Source organism: Bufo gargarizans, chromosome 6 (assembly GCF_014858855.1).
Source record: "Bufo gargarizans isolate SCDJY-AF-19 chromosome 6, ASM1485885v1, whole genome shotgun sequence".
In the NCBI taxonomy this organism is placed as follows: Eukaryota; Metazoa; Chordata; class Amphibia; order Anura; family Bufonidae; genus Bufo; species Bufo gargarizans.
This window is the reverse complement of record NC_058085.1, coordinates 288,920,822-288,936,280: the sequence shown is the minus strand read 5'-3', so window position 1 is coordinate 288,936,280 and position 15,459 is coordinate 288,920,822. Positions and strand designations below refer to the sequence as shown.

At 45.0% G+C, this 15,459-nt stretch overlaps 1 protein-coding gene across 4 annotated transcripts in view; it reads right to left on the bottom strand.

Annotated features, from left to right (window-relative positions):
• Window positions 1-287: 287 nt before the first annotated feature.
• Window positions 288-15,459, bottom strand: part of NSMCE4A (NSE4 homolog A, SMC5-SMC6 complex component) — a 30,053-nt gene continuing 14,881 nt past the window's right edge. Inside the window, exons 7-11 of one of the 4 annotated variants that reach the window (XM_044298296.1) lie at window positions 13,846-13,880; window positions 9,539-9,587; window positions 6,217-6,308; window positions 4,065-4,139; window positions 288-589 (exon numbers count right to left, since the gene is read on the bottom strand). In XM_044298296.1, the coding sequence (XP_044154231.1) occupies window positions 4,089-4,139; window positions 6,217-6,308; window positions 9,539-9,587; window positions 13,846-13,880 (227 nt within the window). In that variant the 3' untranslated portion in view covers window positions 288-589; window positions 4,065-4,088. Of the gene's footprint in view, window positions 590-4,064; window positions 4,140-6,216; window positions 6,309-9,538; window positions 9,588-13,845; window positions 13,941-15,459 lie in introns of all 4 variants that reach the window. The other 3 variants (XM_044298295.1, XR_006390430.1, XR_006390429.1) reach the window with 3 other exon arrangements.

Sequence of the window (15,459 nt, the reverse complement as noted above, 5' to 3'; positions counted from 1 at the left end):
CAAACCCCTTTAACTATAATGGGATCCAACAGGGATTCGTCCAGTTTCCGGAATAAGCGCCAAGTTTCGTCTGGACAAAAAAACTGTGTGTGCACCAGTTTTTGTCCAGCCACAACTCAGCTCTCATGCCGGAAACCAGCTGGATTCCATTATAGTCAATGGGGTTCATTGGTGAACCGAAGTATCAGTCCATGCCAGATATGGTGAACTCTGGCAGAACCGCCTGCCGGATAGCTTACCGCAGGTGTGGAACTAGCCTAAGTAAGAAATGAACAATAACCAAAGGATGGTGTAAAGTAAACTTGTTTATTTGGATTTTCAACCTCAGAATACAAAATGTTCCTAGAATTTACAAAAATTAAAACACTTTTGTAGCAAAAGTAAAATAAATATAGTTGTTTGCAACATTCAGGTAGAAGGACGTTTTCTTAACTATATAAATGCCATACAATATGGTCCATAAAATATTTTACATATATGTACAAACTATATACATAATAAAATGTTTGCCATTTATTACATACATAACAATTTACAGATGCTTTGAATAACAGAAAGGATATTTAGCAATGTAAAGACTTTTTTAAACCTAAAAAAAAAAAAATACAGAAAATAAGTTCAAAAGAACTGGTAACATCACTTAGGGTTAAATATACAGAGCAGGTAAAGGATGCAGACATATTTGCACTTTTTTATTCTTCATTTGCTTTCAAAACAGCCTTCATTAAAATGTTCTACTGTGCTGTCTGTAAAACTTCAACATAGCTGGCTATCCTTCTGACACAGATCACATTGTTCCAGGGGGGCAGAGGATTTTGTAAACAGGAAATCAGAGTGTGGAGAGGGGGGAAAGCATCCAAGCCAGCACTGATACAGTACAGCAGATTACACAGGCAAAAAAAAAGAAAAAATCTTGAGTATTTTCAATTTAAAAAGGTTCTTCAGTAATAATAATATTTTACTAAGTGCAGTATTTTACTCTAAGCTTAGTATTCATACTTACCTGCTCCACACTGCTCCGGTGTCTCCATGTTCCAGTCCCCGCAGTGTTTACATGCTTTATGTCGTCACATGCTCTGCTGCAGCCAATGACTGGCTTCAGCATGGAGGGGACTGCTATGGCCACGTCCATGCAGAACCAGTGTGGAGGACCAAACTGTCGGGGAGCTATCAGTGTACAGACGCCGGATCAGTGCACTTAAGTGTTGTGCACATATAGCATTTGTATCCGGCTACCAGCCTGAAGTAGCTGAAGACAACTGATATACAGGTGAAACTGGAAAAATTTGAATATCATGCAAAAGTCAATTTATTTAAGTAATGCAAATTAAAAGGAATTACATTAATGCAGCTTAAAATAAGAATTTTGTGAAAAGGTTCAATATGTCAAAGTGTCACGCTCTAGTCAGAATTGAAATATCTCGCTTTGCATGTAATGAGTCTCTCATATATTAGGTTCACCTTTTAAGTTGCATTACTGAAATAAATGAACTTTGCACAGTATTCTAATTTTTCGAGTTTCACCTGTGAAGGGGGCCTAATATGGTATTTGAAAATGTGCCCTCTGAAACAAGAAAACCCCATCACACTGACTTTCGGGCAGCAGATGCTTTCAGACAACTTTAAGACTACATTCACATTTTATTTTTATTTTTTCTCTCCTTCTTTAGAAGGAACAAACGTCGCGCAAAGGGAGGGGGGTGGGGTAATTTATATATATATATATATATATATATATATATATATATATAAATGTAATAATTGAATATGAACAATTTCGGATATGGATGCAAAAAAAATTCACCTATTGAAACTTTGTAAATGATCTAAAAAATATAATAAAGATTTATAATAACTAAAAAAAAAAAAAGGCTACATTCACATGACCGTATTTGTTTTGCGGTCCGCAAAACACGGATACCGGCAGTGTGAATGTAGCGTGACCACGTGTCCCGGTTTGCCCGGGATCGTCCCGTAATTTAAGTTTTTGTCCCGTGTCCCGGGAGCCTTCAAACCGGGACAATAGAGAGTCCCGGAATCAACTGCCAGTCTGCACTCTGCAACATTCACTGCCGCAGCGCTCCCCCCGAGTCTCCTCCCCGGGCGGCCGCACCGAACATGAGGTTTCCCTAGGCTGCGCAGGCGCACAACGACGCCGAGACGCAGCAGGGAGAAGGCGCCAGAAAAGATTTGTAGGAGCGCGAGCGCTGCGCGAAGAAGCCGATGCCGGAAGAAGATAAGATTTGTAAAAAAAAAAAAAAAAGGTCTTCATAATAGCTCACCATAATTGGTGAGTAAGTTCAGAACTTCAGAGTAGAGTCAGGAGTAGACTCAGAGTAGGGTCTGAACTCTGATGGGGGCTGGCTAGTGGCTCTATCTCTGCTATATTTCTGTAGCCTGGTGCCTGGAACCTCTGACTGCCCAGTTGAGCTGAAACTACTACACCCAACATGTTCTGGCAGTAATAGTAAATGGATATTGGTGCAATTCTGAGCTACTAGTCTATATAATACATAGACTAGTAGCTCAGAATTGCACCAATATCCATTTACTATTACTGCCAGAACATGTTGGGTGTAGTAGTTTCAGCCTGAAACTACTACACCCAACATGTTCTGGCAGTAATAGTAAATGGATATTGGCGCAATTCTGAGCTACTAGTCTATATAATACACAGACTAGTAGCTCAGAATTGCACCAATATCCATTTACTATTACTGCCAGAACATGTTGGGTGTAGTAGTTTCAGCCCAACTGTGCAGTCAGAGGTTTCAGGCTACAGAAATATAGCAGAGTTAATAGGCTACTTTCATACCTGCGTTAGGTGCAGATCCGTCTGCATTACTATGTAAAAAAAAAGTCTAAGTGTAAGTCGGACGGATCCGTTTGCATTATTCTTTTTTTAAAAAATTCTAAGTCAAAACGGATCCGTCCTGACTTACATTGAAAATCAATGGGGTACAGATCAGTTTTCACTTGCACCATATTGTGTCAGTGAAAACTGACCCGTCCCCATTGACTTAGGCTACTTTCACACTAGCGTTCAGCTGTCCGCTCGTGAGCTCCGTTTGAAGGGGCTCACGAGCGGACCCGAACGCAGCCGTCCAGCCCTGATGCAGTCTGAATGGAGCGGATCCGCTCAGACTGCATCAGTCTGGCGGCGTTCAGCCTCCGCTCCGCTCGCCTCCGCACGGACAGGCGGACAGCTGAACGCTGCTTGCAGCGTTCCGTTGTCCGCCTGGCCGTGCGGAGGCGTGCGGATCCGTCCAGACTTACAATGTAAGTCAATGGGAACGGATCCGCTTGAAGATGACACACTATGGCTCAATCTTCAAGCGGATCCGTCCCCCATTGACTTTACACTGAAAGTCTGAACGGATCCGCGCAGGCTACTTGCGCACTTGCGAATTTTTTTAAAGTTATTAATGCAGACGGATCCGTACTGAACGGAGCCTCCGTCTGCATTAATATGATCGGATCCGTTCAGAACGGATCCGATCAAGCGCAAGTGTGAAAGTAGCCTAACACATTAAAAATATGACCTGTTTTAGGTAGCCAGTGATTGTGTGCAGGGCACAATCACAAATTACTGAACAATGCACAGGCAGTTATGTTTATAGCAATCTCAAGCATAACTTCGATGCAATGAACTTGCCAGCGTAAGTACAAAGTACGCCGCTGTCACTAAGTGACTTAATTTTTTTTAAAAAGTATCAAAAATCATATTTTTTGGGGAGTGGACATGGGTGCGGGGGGGCCGGGGCGGGTGTCCCTGAATGGCAGTTTGGAAATGTGGTCACCCTATGTGAATGTAGTCCGCCCTATGATAGAAATGCCTATTCTTGTCCGCTGTACGCATTCTTGTGTGCTGTACGCATCTTTTGCGGCCCCATTGAAATGAATGGGTCGGATGCGGAGCCAAAAATACGGGTGTGTGAATGCACCCTTAGACATGCTTAGTGACTAGAGCTTAGCTCTTTGCACAGTAACACCATTAACACGTCTGCACACGCTTAACACTAACCCATTCACTATCTCACAATGTGCACGACCAGACTACTTACCATAAAGCTGGACCGTCTTGCTGTTCATGGGGGAGGTATCATAGGTTGTTCAATTTCAAATGTTTCAACTATTTCCTTTTGGGGAAGAAACATATATTTAGTATTTGAGAAAAAGACCATGGGGGACTGTTATCATTTGCGGTGGTTTTTGTCTCCGTTCATAAGAGGACTTTTCACTGGTCCTAACATTACAATATTGTTACCTGACAGTGTAGGGCTTTATTAGGAGAGGTCAGGGCGCTTTTTCTTTTTCACATTGGCTGCTCCGTTCCCCCGCTGTGCCCCCCGTTCGGTACAGGGAGGAGGAGACGACAGCCTTTGAGAAAAAAAAGCTCATCTTCTACCTGGCTGTGACGCTAGTTGGTAACCCTGGGTCTTGGTGGGGCAACTAAGAGATATTACTGTATGGGGGCATCAAGGAAACATTACAATGTATGGGGGCAACAAGGAAACAAAGTACTTGTTTTGAGTGTTTTTTATTCTAAATGGGCATGGGCTTAATATCGTTATTGTGGCAATATTTTTGATATCGCCCAACCCTACTATAGGACACGTTCTATAATTTGTGGAACAGACATGTGGATGACATCCGTGTGCTGTCCATATTTTAGTAGACCCAAAAAAATGAATGCAATTTGCAAAAAATGCGGATCAGATCTAATGCTAAATACAGTTGCGTGCACGAGACCTAAGGCATACAGACACCGCAGAGGAGTTCACTATCTATAAGCAAAAGCAGAGGGCTGCTAACAAGCAGCAGCTGTCAGTCAGGGTAAGGCCATCCCTGACTAAATGGTCTCCCTGTAATACTACATTTACATTTTGCAGGGGAAATGTCCTGCTGGCTGCAGACTCAGCAAAATCGGGTTGCCATGACAGCTCCCTTAAAGGGTTTTTTCTGTCACCAGAATTAACCCTATTAAACTAGCTGACATTAGCTGACCTAACTACCCTATTCCTACTTTTATCTATGCTCCCATTACTCCAGAAATATAACTTATAATATGCTAATTAGCCTCTAGGTGCAGGGGGGGCGTTGCCCCTGCTCCTAAATGCTCCGTTCTCCCACCTCTGGCCACGCCCTGCTACACTAGATTGACAGGGCCAGGCAGCATTGGTCTACTGCCAGCCCTGTGCACTGGGAAAATCTCGCGCTGTTCAGTATTGGGCGCAGGCGCAGTGAGGAAGCCGGCGTGCGCCCTTCACTCACTGCACCTGCGCCTAATACTGAACAGGATGACACAGGCGCGAGATTTACATGGCAGACAGGGCTGGCAGTAGGAGACCAACGCTGCCTGGCCCTGTCAATCTAGTGTAGCAGGGCGTGGCCAGAGGTGGGAGAACGGAGCATTTAGGAGCAGGGGCAACGCCCCCCCTGCACCTAGAGGCTAATTAGCATATTATAAGTTATATTTCTGGAGTAAAGGGGGCATAGATAAAAGTAGGAATAGGCTAGGTAGTTAGGTTCAGCTGATGTCAGCTAGTTTAATAGGGTTAATTCAGGTGACAGAAACCCTTTAAAGCAGTTGTCTGAGGTGAAGCAATCCCTTTAAGAGCTCAGGCACACAACCGTATTTTCTTTCCATGTCCATTCTATATTTTTGCAGCCCATATGTGGAACCATTCCATTTCCATATGTCAGCAAGTCCGTTCCGCAAATATATAGAACATGTCGTATTCTTGTATGTTTTGCGGACAAGGACAGGCATTGTTACAAAGGATGCAACACGGACATCACGCAGATGTCATCCATTTTATTTTTTTGCAGATCTGTGTTTTGCAAACCACAAAATACATCCGGTCGTGTGCATGAGCCCCAAGACTTGGGCTACATGGAGACATGTCATGTTTATATATGGACATGTAACGTACTTAAGCTGCAATGCTTTGATGATATTTTTTTTGTCTCAAGTTGTACAAGACTTTGCCATGATAAACTACTGTGCAAATCATGTGCCCCTGTGATTTGCTTGCCACCTTTCCGCAATTTGGGCATTTCTTTAACTCCAAATCACAGTTATAAAACAGCCATGGCAGCAAGTTGCAGATGTCTGTACAAGCACGCACATTTACAATGTCATCGGCGGGGTAACTGACCCCTCAGAAACCCCCCCAAACATCATTTCAATACAGGTAAAAGGGATGGTCTTACCTTCCAATCCTGGTGGCTTAGACTAATGACACCTTGATATCTAGGCTGATTTTCTTTGTCAACCTGCGACTCACTGTCTTGCGCTATGGGCTCTGGCAAAGAAATATACGGGAGAAAGTTAACCCCTTCCCCCGTATGCATTTGGGGCCTTAGTGACCAAGCATTTATTTTTCATTTTTTCATCATCTCATTCTAAGAGCTATAGGTTTTTTTCACAAATGTATCCGTATGGGGGCTTGTTTTTTGTGGGACAAGTGGTCTTTTTTTTATGGCATTTTGGGTACACAGAGCTGACTAGTAAAGTTTTATTAACTCTTTCTGGGGGCATGGAAAAAAGAAAAAACAGCAATACTACCACAGAGTTTTTACATTGTAAGGCCTCATGCACACAGCTGTATTTTTTGCGGGACGCAAAACACGGATACCGGCCGTTTGCACCCCACATTTTCCCTTCCATGGGTCCTGTAGTCTCTGTCAAATGCCAATTCTTGTCTGCAAAACGGACAAGAACAGGATATGTTCTATTTTTCTTTGCGGGGCCGCGGAACAGACATACTTTGAAGTAGGGCTGCAGTAATCGAGTATTCTATATATATATTATTTTTTTTTAGGATTAATTGAGTAATCTAAAAGGAAAAAAATGAATTAATAGACTGTTTTCCTTTATAAAAACTCATCAGACCCCAATACCCTTTTTTCCTCCCTGTGCGATCAGTTCCCCCCAGTGCCATCAGCTCCACTATCCCCCAGTGCCATCAGCTCCACTATCCCCCAGTGCCATCAGCTCCACTATCCCCCAGTGCCGACAGCGCTCCCCCACCCCAGTGCCATCAGCTGCCCCCCCTAGTGTCACCAGCTGCCACCAAACGCCCCCCAGTGCCATCAGCTGCCCCCTCAGTGCCATCAGCTTGCCCCCCCTCCTAGCCATGTCCCCAGCGACAGTACTTACCTTTCCAGTAGGGGCGCCGCTCCACAGCACATCCATCTTCTCTACGCGCTGCACTGCTGTTCTGACGTCACACAGCGTTGGGTCATAGTGCACTTAAAAGCGTGCACTATGACCCAACGATGTGTCAGGAACAAAGTGCAGAGCGGTGTGGGGCGGCGGGTGACCACGTAGCAGTAAGTAATAGCAAGCGCTTCACTCCCGCTCCGTGATCACATGACACAAATGAATCCTCGATTTCAGCCCTTCTTTGAAGCTTTATTGCTATTCGATCCGCAAATAAATGCAAATTGGAGGCGGACCAAAACTATGGCCGTACCTTTGTATCAAATTTTTATAGGATGACCCTAATGCCCTAATAAAACTTTTTCAAATATAGTTTATCATCTAATTTTGTATTTTTATTGTACTTTTTCCTCCCTAAAGCGCACCATTCACCTCGAGCTTAAAACTCAGTTCTCTGTGCACTGCTGACAGCTCGGCGCTGTAAGGACTGTGAAATTTATGAATGGGCCACATAAGCAGGGAGTACAAGCAAGGAGCACACATTGCACCTCCTGCCCGTGTCCCCCGGAGAATTACTAACTCCTGGCATAGCACATGGGTACTCTGTACCCATCTACTATGCCAGGATTAGCTGAGCGGAGTGGGCTCCTGCTTCTGCCTGCTCCGCAAGCCTTCTGCATGGCAGCTCTTAGCTTAGTGAAGCAGGAGCCCGCTCCGCTCAGCTAATCCTGGCATACTACATGGGTACAGGGTACCTATGTACTATGCCAGGTGTTAGTAATCCTCTGGGAAGCACGGGCAGGAGCAGCAATATGCGCTCCTGCCTGTTCTCACTATGCTGCAGCCCCATTCATAAATTTCACAGTCTGTACTTGTCAGCTCAGAATGAAGAGTGTGAAAATCCTATTCACCCTAATAGAGATCTAGAGGTGAGAGGGGATCAAAATATAGGGTCTAAGTTTAAAAACAATAAAAAAAAAATATTATATATATATATATATATATATATATATATATATAATTATTATTTTTTTTTAAGTTTAAATCACCCCCCTTGATGATGAGGGTTCCTCCCCTGCATAAAGGAAACGGGACGTATCCCTTTTGCAGCCCATAGACTTCTATTATGACGGAAAGCCTCTAAAGGCATTCCGTTATGCATTCCGTCATAGAATTACGTTAAGGTCCGTGGTAACAAATGCTACAAAAATGGTACCAATAATTACAGCTCGTTACACAAAAAATAAGCGCTCATACAGCTCTGTAGACCAAAATATTAAAAAGTTATGGCTGTCAGAATATAGAGACGCAAAGAAAACTTTCATTTTTACAAAGGTTATTTTTTTTTTTAAAGTAGTAAAACAAAAGAAAAAAAACGATTCAAGTTTGGTATCACCACATTTGTATTGAGCCGTAGAATAAGGGTTCATGCACAGGAACTTATTTTCTTTCCGTGTCCGTTTTTTTTTTGCGGACCATATGCGGAACCATTCATTTCAATAGGTCCGCAAAAAAAACTTTAGTTACTCTGTGTGCATTCCGTTTCCGTATGTCTGTATTACCGTTTCGCAAAACGATAGAGCATGCCCTATTCTTGTCTTACTTTAGTAGTGTAGGGGGGGGGGGGGGGGGGGGAGGCGCTGTCCATTTGCTCATATACTTCCAGGAGGATTAGCCAAGGAACGGCACCATGCAGAATTCTAAGAAAAGGTGCAGACACGTCAGGAGAGGTGACAGATCCTCTATCGACGCATAGGTTTGCTTTGCTTACAGGGGTTTTCCACCTTTTAGATATTGAAGAACTATCCTCCAGTATCAGATCAGTGGTGGGCAGCACCTGACTCCTCCAACAATCAGCTGTTTCCAGTAGCGGTCAGTGCCAGAAACATAAGTGAATGGAATGGGAGCTGAGCTGCAGTACGCCACCACCACATGGACAGAGCCTTCTGCCAACAGCTGAACAGTGCGGTGAACCCCCACCCTATTGGGCTGCCATCTGTTGTAATGATCATCTGGTCCGCATCGTCTGGTGGAAATGAGCCCACTTGACTGTGGGAATACAGGATCTCAGACCTAAGACTAGGGCTACACATAGGGCACAACTACACCGCAACATGTGTCGTTTGACACTGATGTCGCGCAACAATTTTTATAATGATAGTCTATGGTGTCGCACTGCGACACATGACATTTTGCAACTGCGACAGTCGCAGAAAAATCCATCTTGAATGAGACACCATAGACTGTCATTATAAAAATTGTCACGCGACACATGTATCTCCGTTCACATAGCTATATAAGGGCTTATTTTTTTGCAGGACAAGATGCATTTTTCTTTTCTTACTTTAGTAGTGTAGAAGACTGCCTTACCTATTACTGGTAGTTTATCTGAATCAAGATTTATTCTTGCAAATCCATCCTTTAAAAAAAAAAAAGCAAAAACAGGAAAATATTTACACCATTTATTACTTATTTAAGGTAAAATGTAATCAGCATTCAGATGTTACAAAATAAAAATCAAGCCACTAGTGACACAAAGATGGGGATTGTTATCACTCTGGAACAGTATTAAAGGGGTTCTCCAGTATACCCCATCAATATCATATTGTAGGGTCCGACAACTGGCACTCCCACCAATCAGCTCTGGCACCAGAACTAAACGGTAAGGCCCCTTGCAGACAAGCGTTCCTCCCGCAGAGAGTCCGCATCACAGCACCCGGCCTAACCTCCCAGCACGGACAGGATTCACATAGCATTATATTGATTTATGATGCTATGTAACCCATACAGTTCTGGAATGTATTGGATAACACTGGCAGCATTATGCCAGTGTTATCCAATACATTCCAGAACTGTAAGGGTTACATAGCATCACAAATCAATAATTTGCTATGTGATCCCCCCCCCCCCCCCCCCCTCTTCCCCGCAGCGCTGGGAGGTCAGGCCGGGAGCTGTGTTGCGGACTCGCTGCGGGGTGTCAGACCACCACCGATTTGATACTGACAGACTATCCTGAGGATAGGGTGTCAATATCAAAATGCTGCAATGGCCCTTTATGTATTGATGACTTAGGCCTCATGCACACGACAGTATTTTTTCACTGTCCGCAAAACGGGGTTCCGTTGGTCCGTGACCGTTTTTTCGTCCGTGGGTCTTCCTTGATTTTTGGAGGATCCACGGACATGAAAAAAAAGTCGTTTTGGTGTCCGCCTGGCCGTGCGGAGCCAAAAGGATCCGTCCTGAATTACAATGCAAGTCAATGGGGACGGATCCGTTTGACGTTGACACAATATGGTGCAATTTCAAACGGATCCGTCCCCATTGACTTTCAATGTAAAGTCAGGAGTCCCTTTTATACCATAGAATCTGAGTTTTATCCAATCCGATGGTATATTTTAACTTGAAGCGTCGCCATCACCATGGGAACGCCTGTATGTTAGAATATACTGTCGGATATGAGTTAGATCGTGAAAACTCATATCCGACAGTATATTCTAACACAGAGGCGTTCCCATGGTGATGGGGACGCTTCTAGTTAGAATATACTACAAACTGTGTACATGACTGCCCCCTGCTGCCTGGCAGCACCCGATCTCTTACAGGGGGCCGTGATCAGCACAATTAACCCCTCAGGTGCCGCACCTGAAGGGGTTAATTGTACTATCATATCCCCCTGTAAGAGATCAGGGCTGTCAGGCAGCAGGGGGCAGACCCCCCCCTCCCCAGTTTGAATATCATTGGTGGCCAGTGCGGCCCCCCCCCCCTCCCTCTATTGTAATAATAGGTTGGTGGCACAGTGTGCGCCCCCCTTCCTCCCTCTATTGTAATAATTTGTTGGTGGCACAGTGTGCGCCCCCCATCGGCCCTCCTCCCTCTATAGCATTAACAACATTGGTGGCCAGTGTGCGGCCTTACCTCTCCCCCCCGATCATTGGTGGCAGCGGAGTTCCGATCAGAGTCCCAGTTTAATCGTTGGGGCTCCGATCGGTAACCATGGCATCCAGGACGCTACTGCAGCCCTGGTTGCCATGGTTACTTAGCAATAGTACAATAGTAGAAGCATCATACTTACCTGCTGGCTGCTGCGATGTCTGTGTCCGGCCGGGAGCTCCTCCTACTGGTAAGTGACAGTTCATTTAGCAATGCGCCGCACAGACCTGTCACTTACCAGAAGGTGGAGCTCCCGGCCGGACACAGACATCGCAGCAGCCAGCAGGTAAGTATGATGCTTCTACTACTGTACTATTGCTAAGTAACCATGGCAACCAGGGCTGCAGTAGCGTCCTGGTTGCCATGGTTACCGATCGGAGCCCCAGCGATTAAACTGGGACTCCGATCGGAACTCTGCTGCCACCAATGATCGGGGGGGGGGGGGGGGGGGGGAGAGGGGAGGCCGCGCACTGGCCACCAATGTTGTTAATGCTATAGAGGGAGGGGGGGGTCGATGGGGGGCGCACACTGTGCCACCAACAAATTATTACAATAGAGGGAGGAAGGGGGGGCGCACACTGTGCCACCAACGAATGATTACAATAGAGGGAGGAAGGGGGGGGGGGGACGGGGGGGCGCACAGTGTGCCACCAACGAATTATTACCCCTTCAGGTGCGGCAGGGGTTAATTGTGCGTATCATAGCCCCCTGTAAGAGATCGGGTGCTGCCAGGCAGCAGGGGGAAGTCTTGTACACAGTTTGTAGTGTATTCTAACTAGAAGCGTCTCCATCACCATGGGAACGCCTCTGTGTTAGAATATACTGTCGGATATGAGTTTTCACGAAGTGAAAACTTAGATCTGAAAAAGCTTTTATGCAGACGGATCTTCGGATCCGTCTGTATGAAAGTAACCTACGGCCACGGATCACGGACACGGATCCCAATCTTGTGTGCATCTGTGTTTTTTCACGGACCCATTGACTTGAATGGGTCCGTGAACCGTTGTCCGTCAAAAAAAATAGGACAGGATACACGGATCACTGATGCGGCTGCAAAACGGTGCATTTTCCGATTTTTCCACGGACCCATTGAAAGTCAATGAGTCCGCGAAAAAAAACGGAAAATGGCACAACGGCCACGGATGCACACAACGGTTGTGTGCATGAGGCCTAATCCTTAGGATAGGTCATCAATATCAGATTTGCAGGAGTTAGATTGGCGGAAACATGCCACGGAACTACACAAATCGATCAGTATGAAAATAAACGAAGGAACCCTTAACACTATAGATTTTTATTAATAAACTTAAAAAGACCTTAAACCGGTCAAACGATACACATATAACCCTAAATGGGATAGGAAAGGGTCCAGGATTGAGTAGACAAGAGGAAAACAATCGTGCCAGGGACAGTACTATCCCTATTATATTCCTGATTGATCCTCAGCCCAGAGGTATCACCTGATGGTGGTGAAGCCCCCCGTCCCTATCCTGGATGACCCTAGTTAGCACTGAAAAAAGTACCCTGTCACCCCGACGCGTTTCCCCCACTTGCTAGGTTCATCAGGGGGTACAAAAGACAGGTGCTTACACACAACAAAAAAGTGGGCTGGTAAATACATAGATACCTGTAGTGGGAATGGTCCACTGATAGGATGATACATTTAGATATCCCAATAAACAGGCGTCCAGCCCCACTAAGGTCCAGGATAACTGCAGAGTTATGTGTATCGTTTGACCGGTTTAAGGTCTTTTTAAGTGTATTAATAAAAATCTATAGTTTTAAGGGTCCCTTAGTTTATTTTAATATTGTTTCGTTCAAGTAATAGGACTCATTCATCGACTGTGTAGTGGCCGAGCCTGGTCACTGCAGTGCTTCTCCCATTCACACGAGAGATCCCCTCCCCGCTTGGCCAAGCGTGCATGTATATAGGGTTGCATTGGAATATCTGTCATGCTGAAGTGCATGGCCAGCTTTTGTCAAGACTATGGTTATGTATTCATGGTGGCTTTTCAATTACTTTTAAAGGGGTTTCTTAGATTTGATATTGATGGCCTTGGCCCTCAGGTGTCAGGACCTCCCGAAAGTCGAACCTCTAACAATCAACTGTGATGTCACATTTAGGGATGAGCGAATCGACTTCAGATGAAACATCCAAAGTCGATTCGCAAAAAACGTAATTATAATACTGTAAGGAGCTTCTGCTCCGTACAGAATTAGAATGAAGTTTTATGCAAATCGACTTTGGATGTTTCATCCGAAGTCGATTCGCTCATCCCTAGTCCCTTTAGGCCTCCCGTCTATAGGCCCCTGTGCTGTGTTTTCATATTAATGACCACACCACTGCAATCAACAGAAATATTAAAATAACAAAAAAACAACAAGGCTGGAAGCTCACTACTTGAGATGCGGGAGGGGTTAAAAATACTGTGTCATCATACTTAATTCTCTCTGTGCAGTGTGCACAAGACACATAAACAGGTCATACGCCCTGGTGACAAATCTGTCAGAAAACGTTGATAAATGGGCCCCACCCATTCTTCCTGACACATCTACGGGAGCTGGAAAACGCAACACAGACTCTTCATAAATAAAGATATTAGTCTCGCTGTGTAGTATTGAGGTGTGCACGTTCCCTGCAGCATATAGGCTATGCAGAACATCTACCAGAACAGAGCTAATTATGCCTCAACTACTGGCAAGATGACCAAATGTTCTTTTGTATAGAAAAGAAAAAGAAAACTCACCCGAATGATAAAAGAGACATGAAAGATGTTCTCAACTGTACGAGCAAAAGAATTTGGATCAATTACGAAATCAAAAAAGGATATAGGATTATCCGCTATTTAAAAAAAAATAAAAAACACATCAATATGGAGACACCAAGAACTGGCATTTGCAAGGTTCAATTTGTGCACAAACACTTCACATCTCCTTGGTCAGGAGATAATTCACACCTTGTTAGCCAGGGTCCACATCTGGCTTTGTCTAACACCTAAATTCATGAGGGGTACTGGTGCTCCTTGTGGAGGTTTAGCTGGTGCAGGGAGACTGGCAGGTATTGGTTTCAGGGAAAAAGTATACAAATTAGCTCTCCTCCAAAAGGAAGAAAACTCTCTAGGGACAGGTTTCTCTCTTCTGGAGGAGAGCTAATCTGCTTGCCTTTTCCCATGGAGTGTGCCTATAGGACTTACTACATCAGCCAGATCAGTAAAGAGGACCAATGTGCTCTTCAGAGCTGTATCAAAGGCTTCACATGAGTTGGACACTGGCTTACTGGACAGTTACATACAGGTAGGGTTGCACCGGGTATCGAACTTTCGATACCCAATCGATACTTTTGCTTCTGGATCGATACAATACCGGGATTTGCTATTTTCTGATACTAGGCTGAGCAGCTTAGTATCTTTTAGAGAACATGGCGCGCGCTGCCCTCGGTGTGCACCATGTTTTCCTCAGGCGGCACAGTGGAGAAAGAGGGAGTCCCTCCCTCCCCACTGTGACGTTGACGTCACTGCCACCAATGACAAGAGAGGGGAGGGGGCTGTGAAGCTTCCACTGCCACCAATGACAATAGCACTGACGAGGAGGAGAGAGGCTGTCGCACCCGGCCTCAATGACATGGCGTGGTGATCCCGCAAATCCCATCAATTAACCCTTCAGGTGTGGTGTCTGGTGCCGGCAGCTGCCGAATCCAACTGGTCAGTAATAGTGCAGGGTCTCTGACCCCCACCGATCTAATACTGCCTGAGAAGTTTTATTCTGCCAGATTCTGCTGTTGCAAGTGCTCAGAAGGCAGGACTTCACTGTGAAGAACATTCTGCTCTCCACATTTAGAGGCTTCATGCCCCCTCCCCCCCTGCGTTGAGTGATAGCTTTATCATTGAAGTAGGAGATCACAAGACCACAGTAAAGCTCTGCCTTCAGTGCACGTGCAAGGGCAGAACCTAGCAAAATAAATGTTCATATTCCACTACTCCTGATAATAAAAGCCTCATAAAAGGTATGTTTATACAGCTCTCCTGACTCCTACCTATTGCTGTCTTCATCAAAAACTTTGACAGATCCATTTCATTTAGAAAAAAATAAAAAATACAGGTCAAAGGCAGGGAAGGTGCTAGCATAATAAAAGGAGTTATACTCACCGCCTCAGCGCGACCGCTCCAATCCTCCCTGCCTTTGCAAATATTATCTCATGTTGTTGGCTGTAATGATGTGCCTATAAACTGCACAAGTCTATTCGGGCCAATCACTGGTTTCATCAGAATATGGCACAAGGTCAGTGATTGGCTACAGCAGAGGTCACCTCTGCAGCCATGTAAACAAAGCCTGGCCAGGAGGACTGGAGAGGCAGTGCTGGT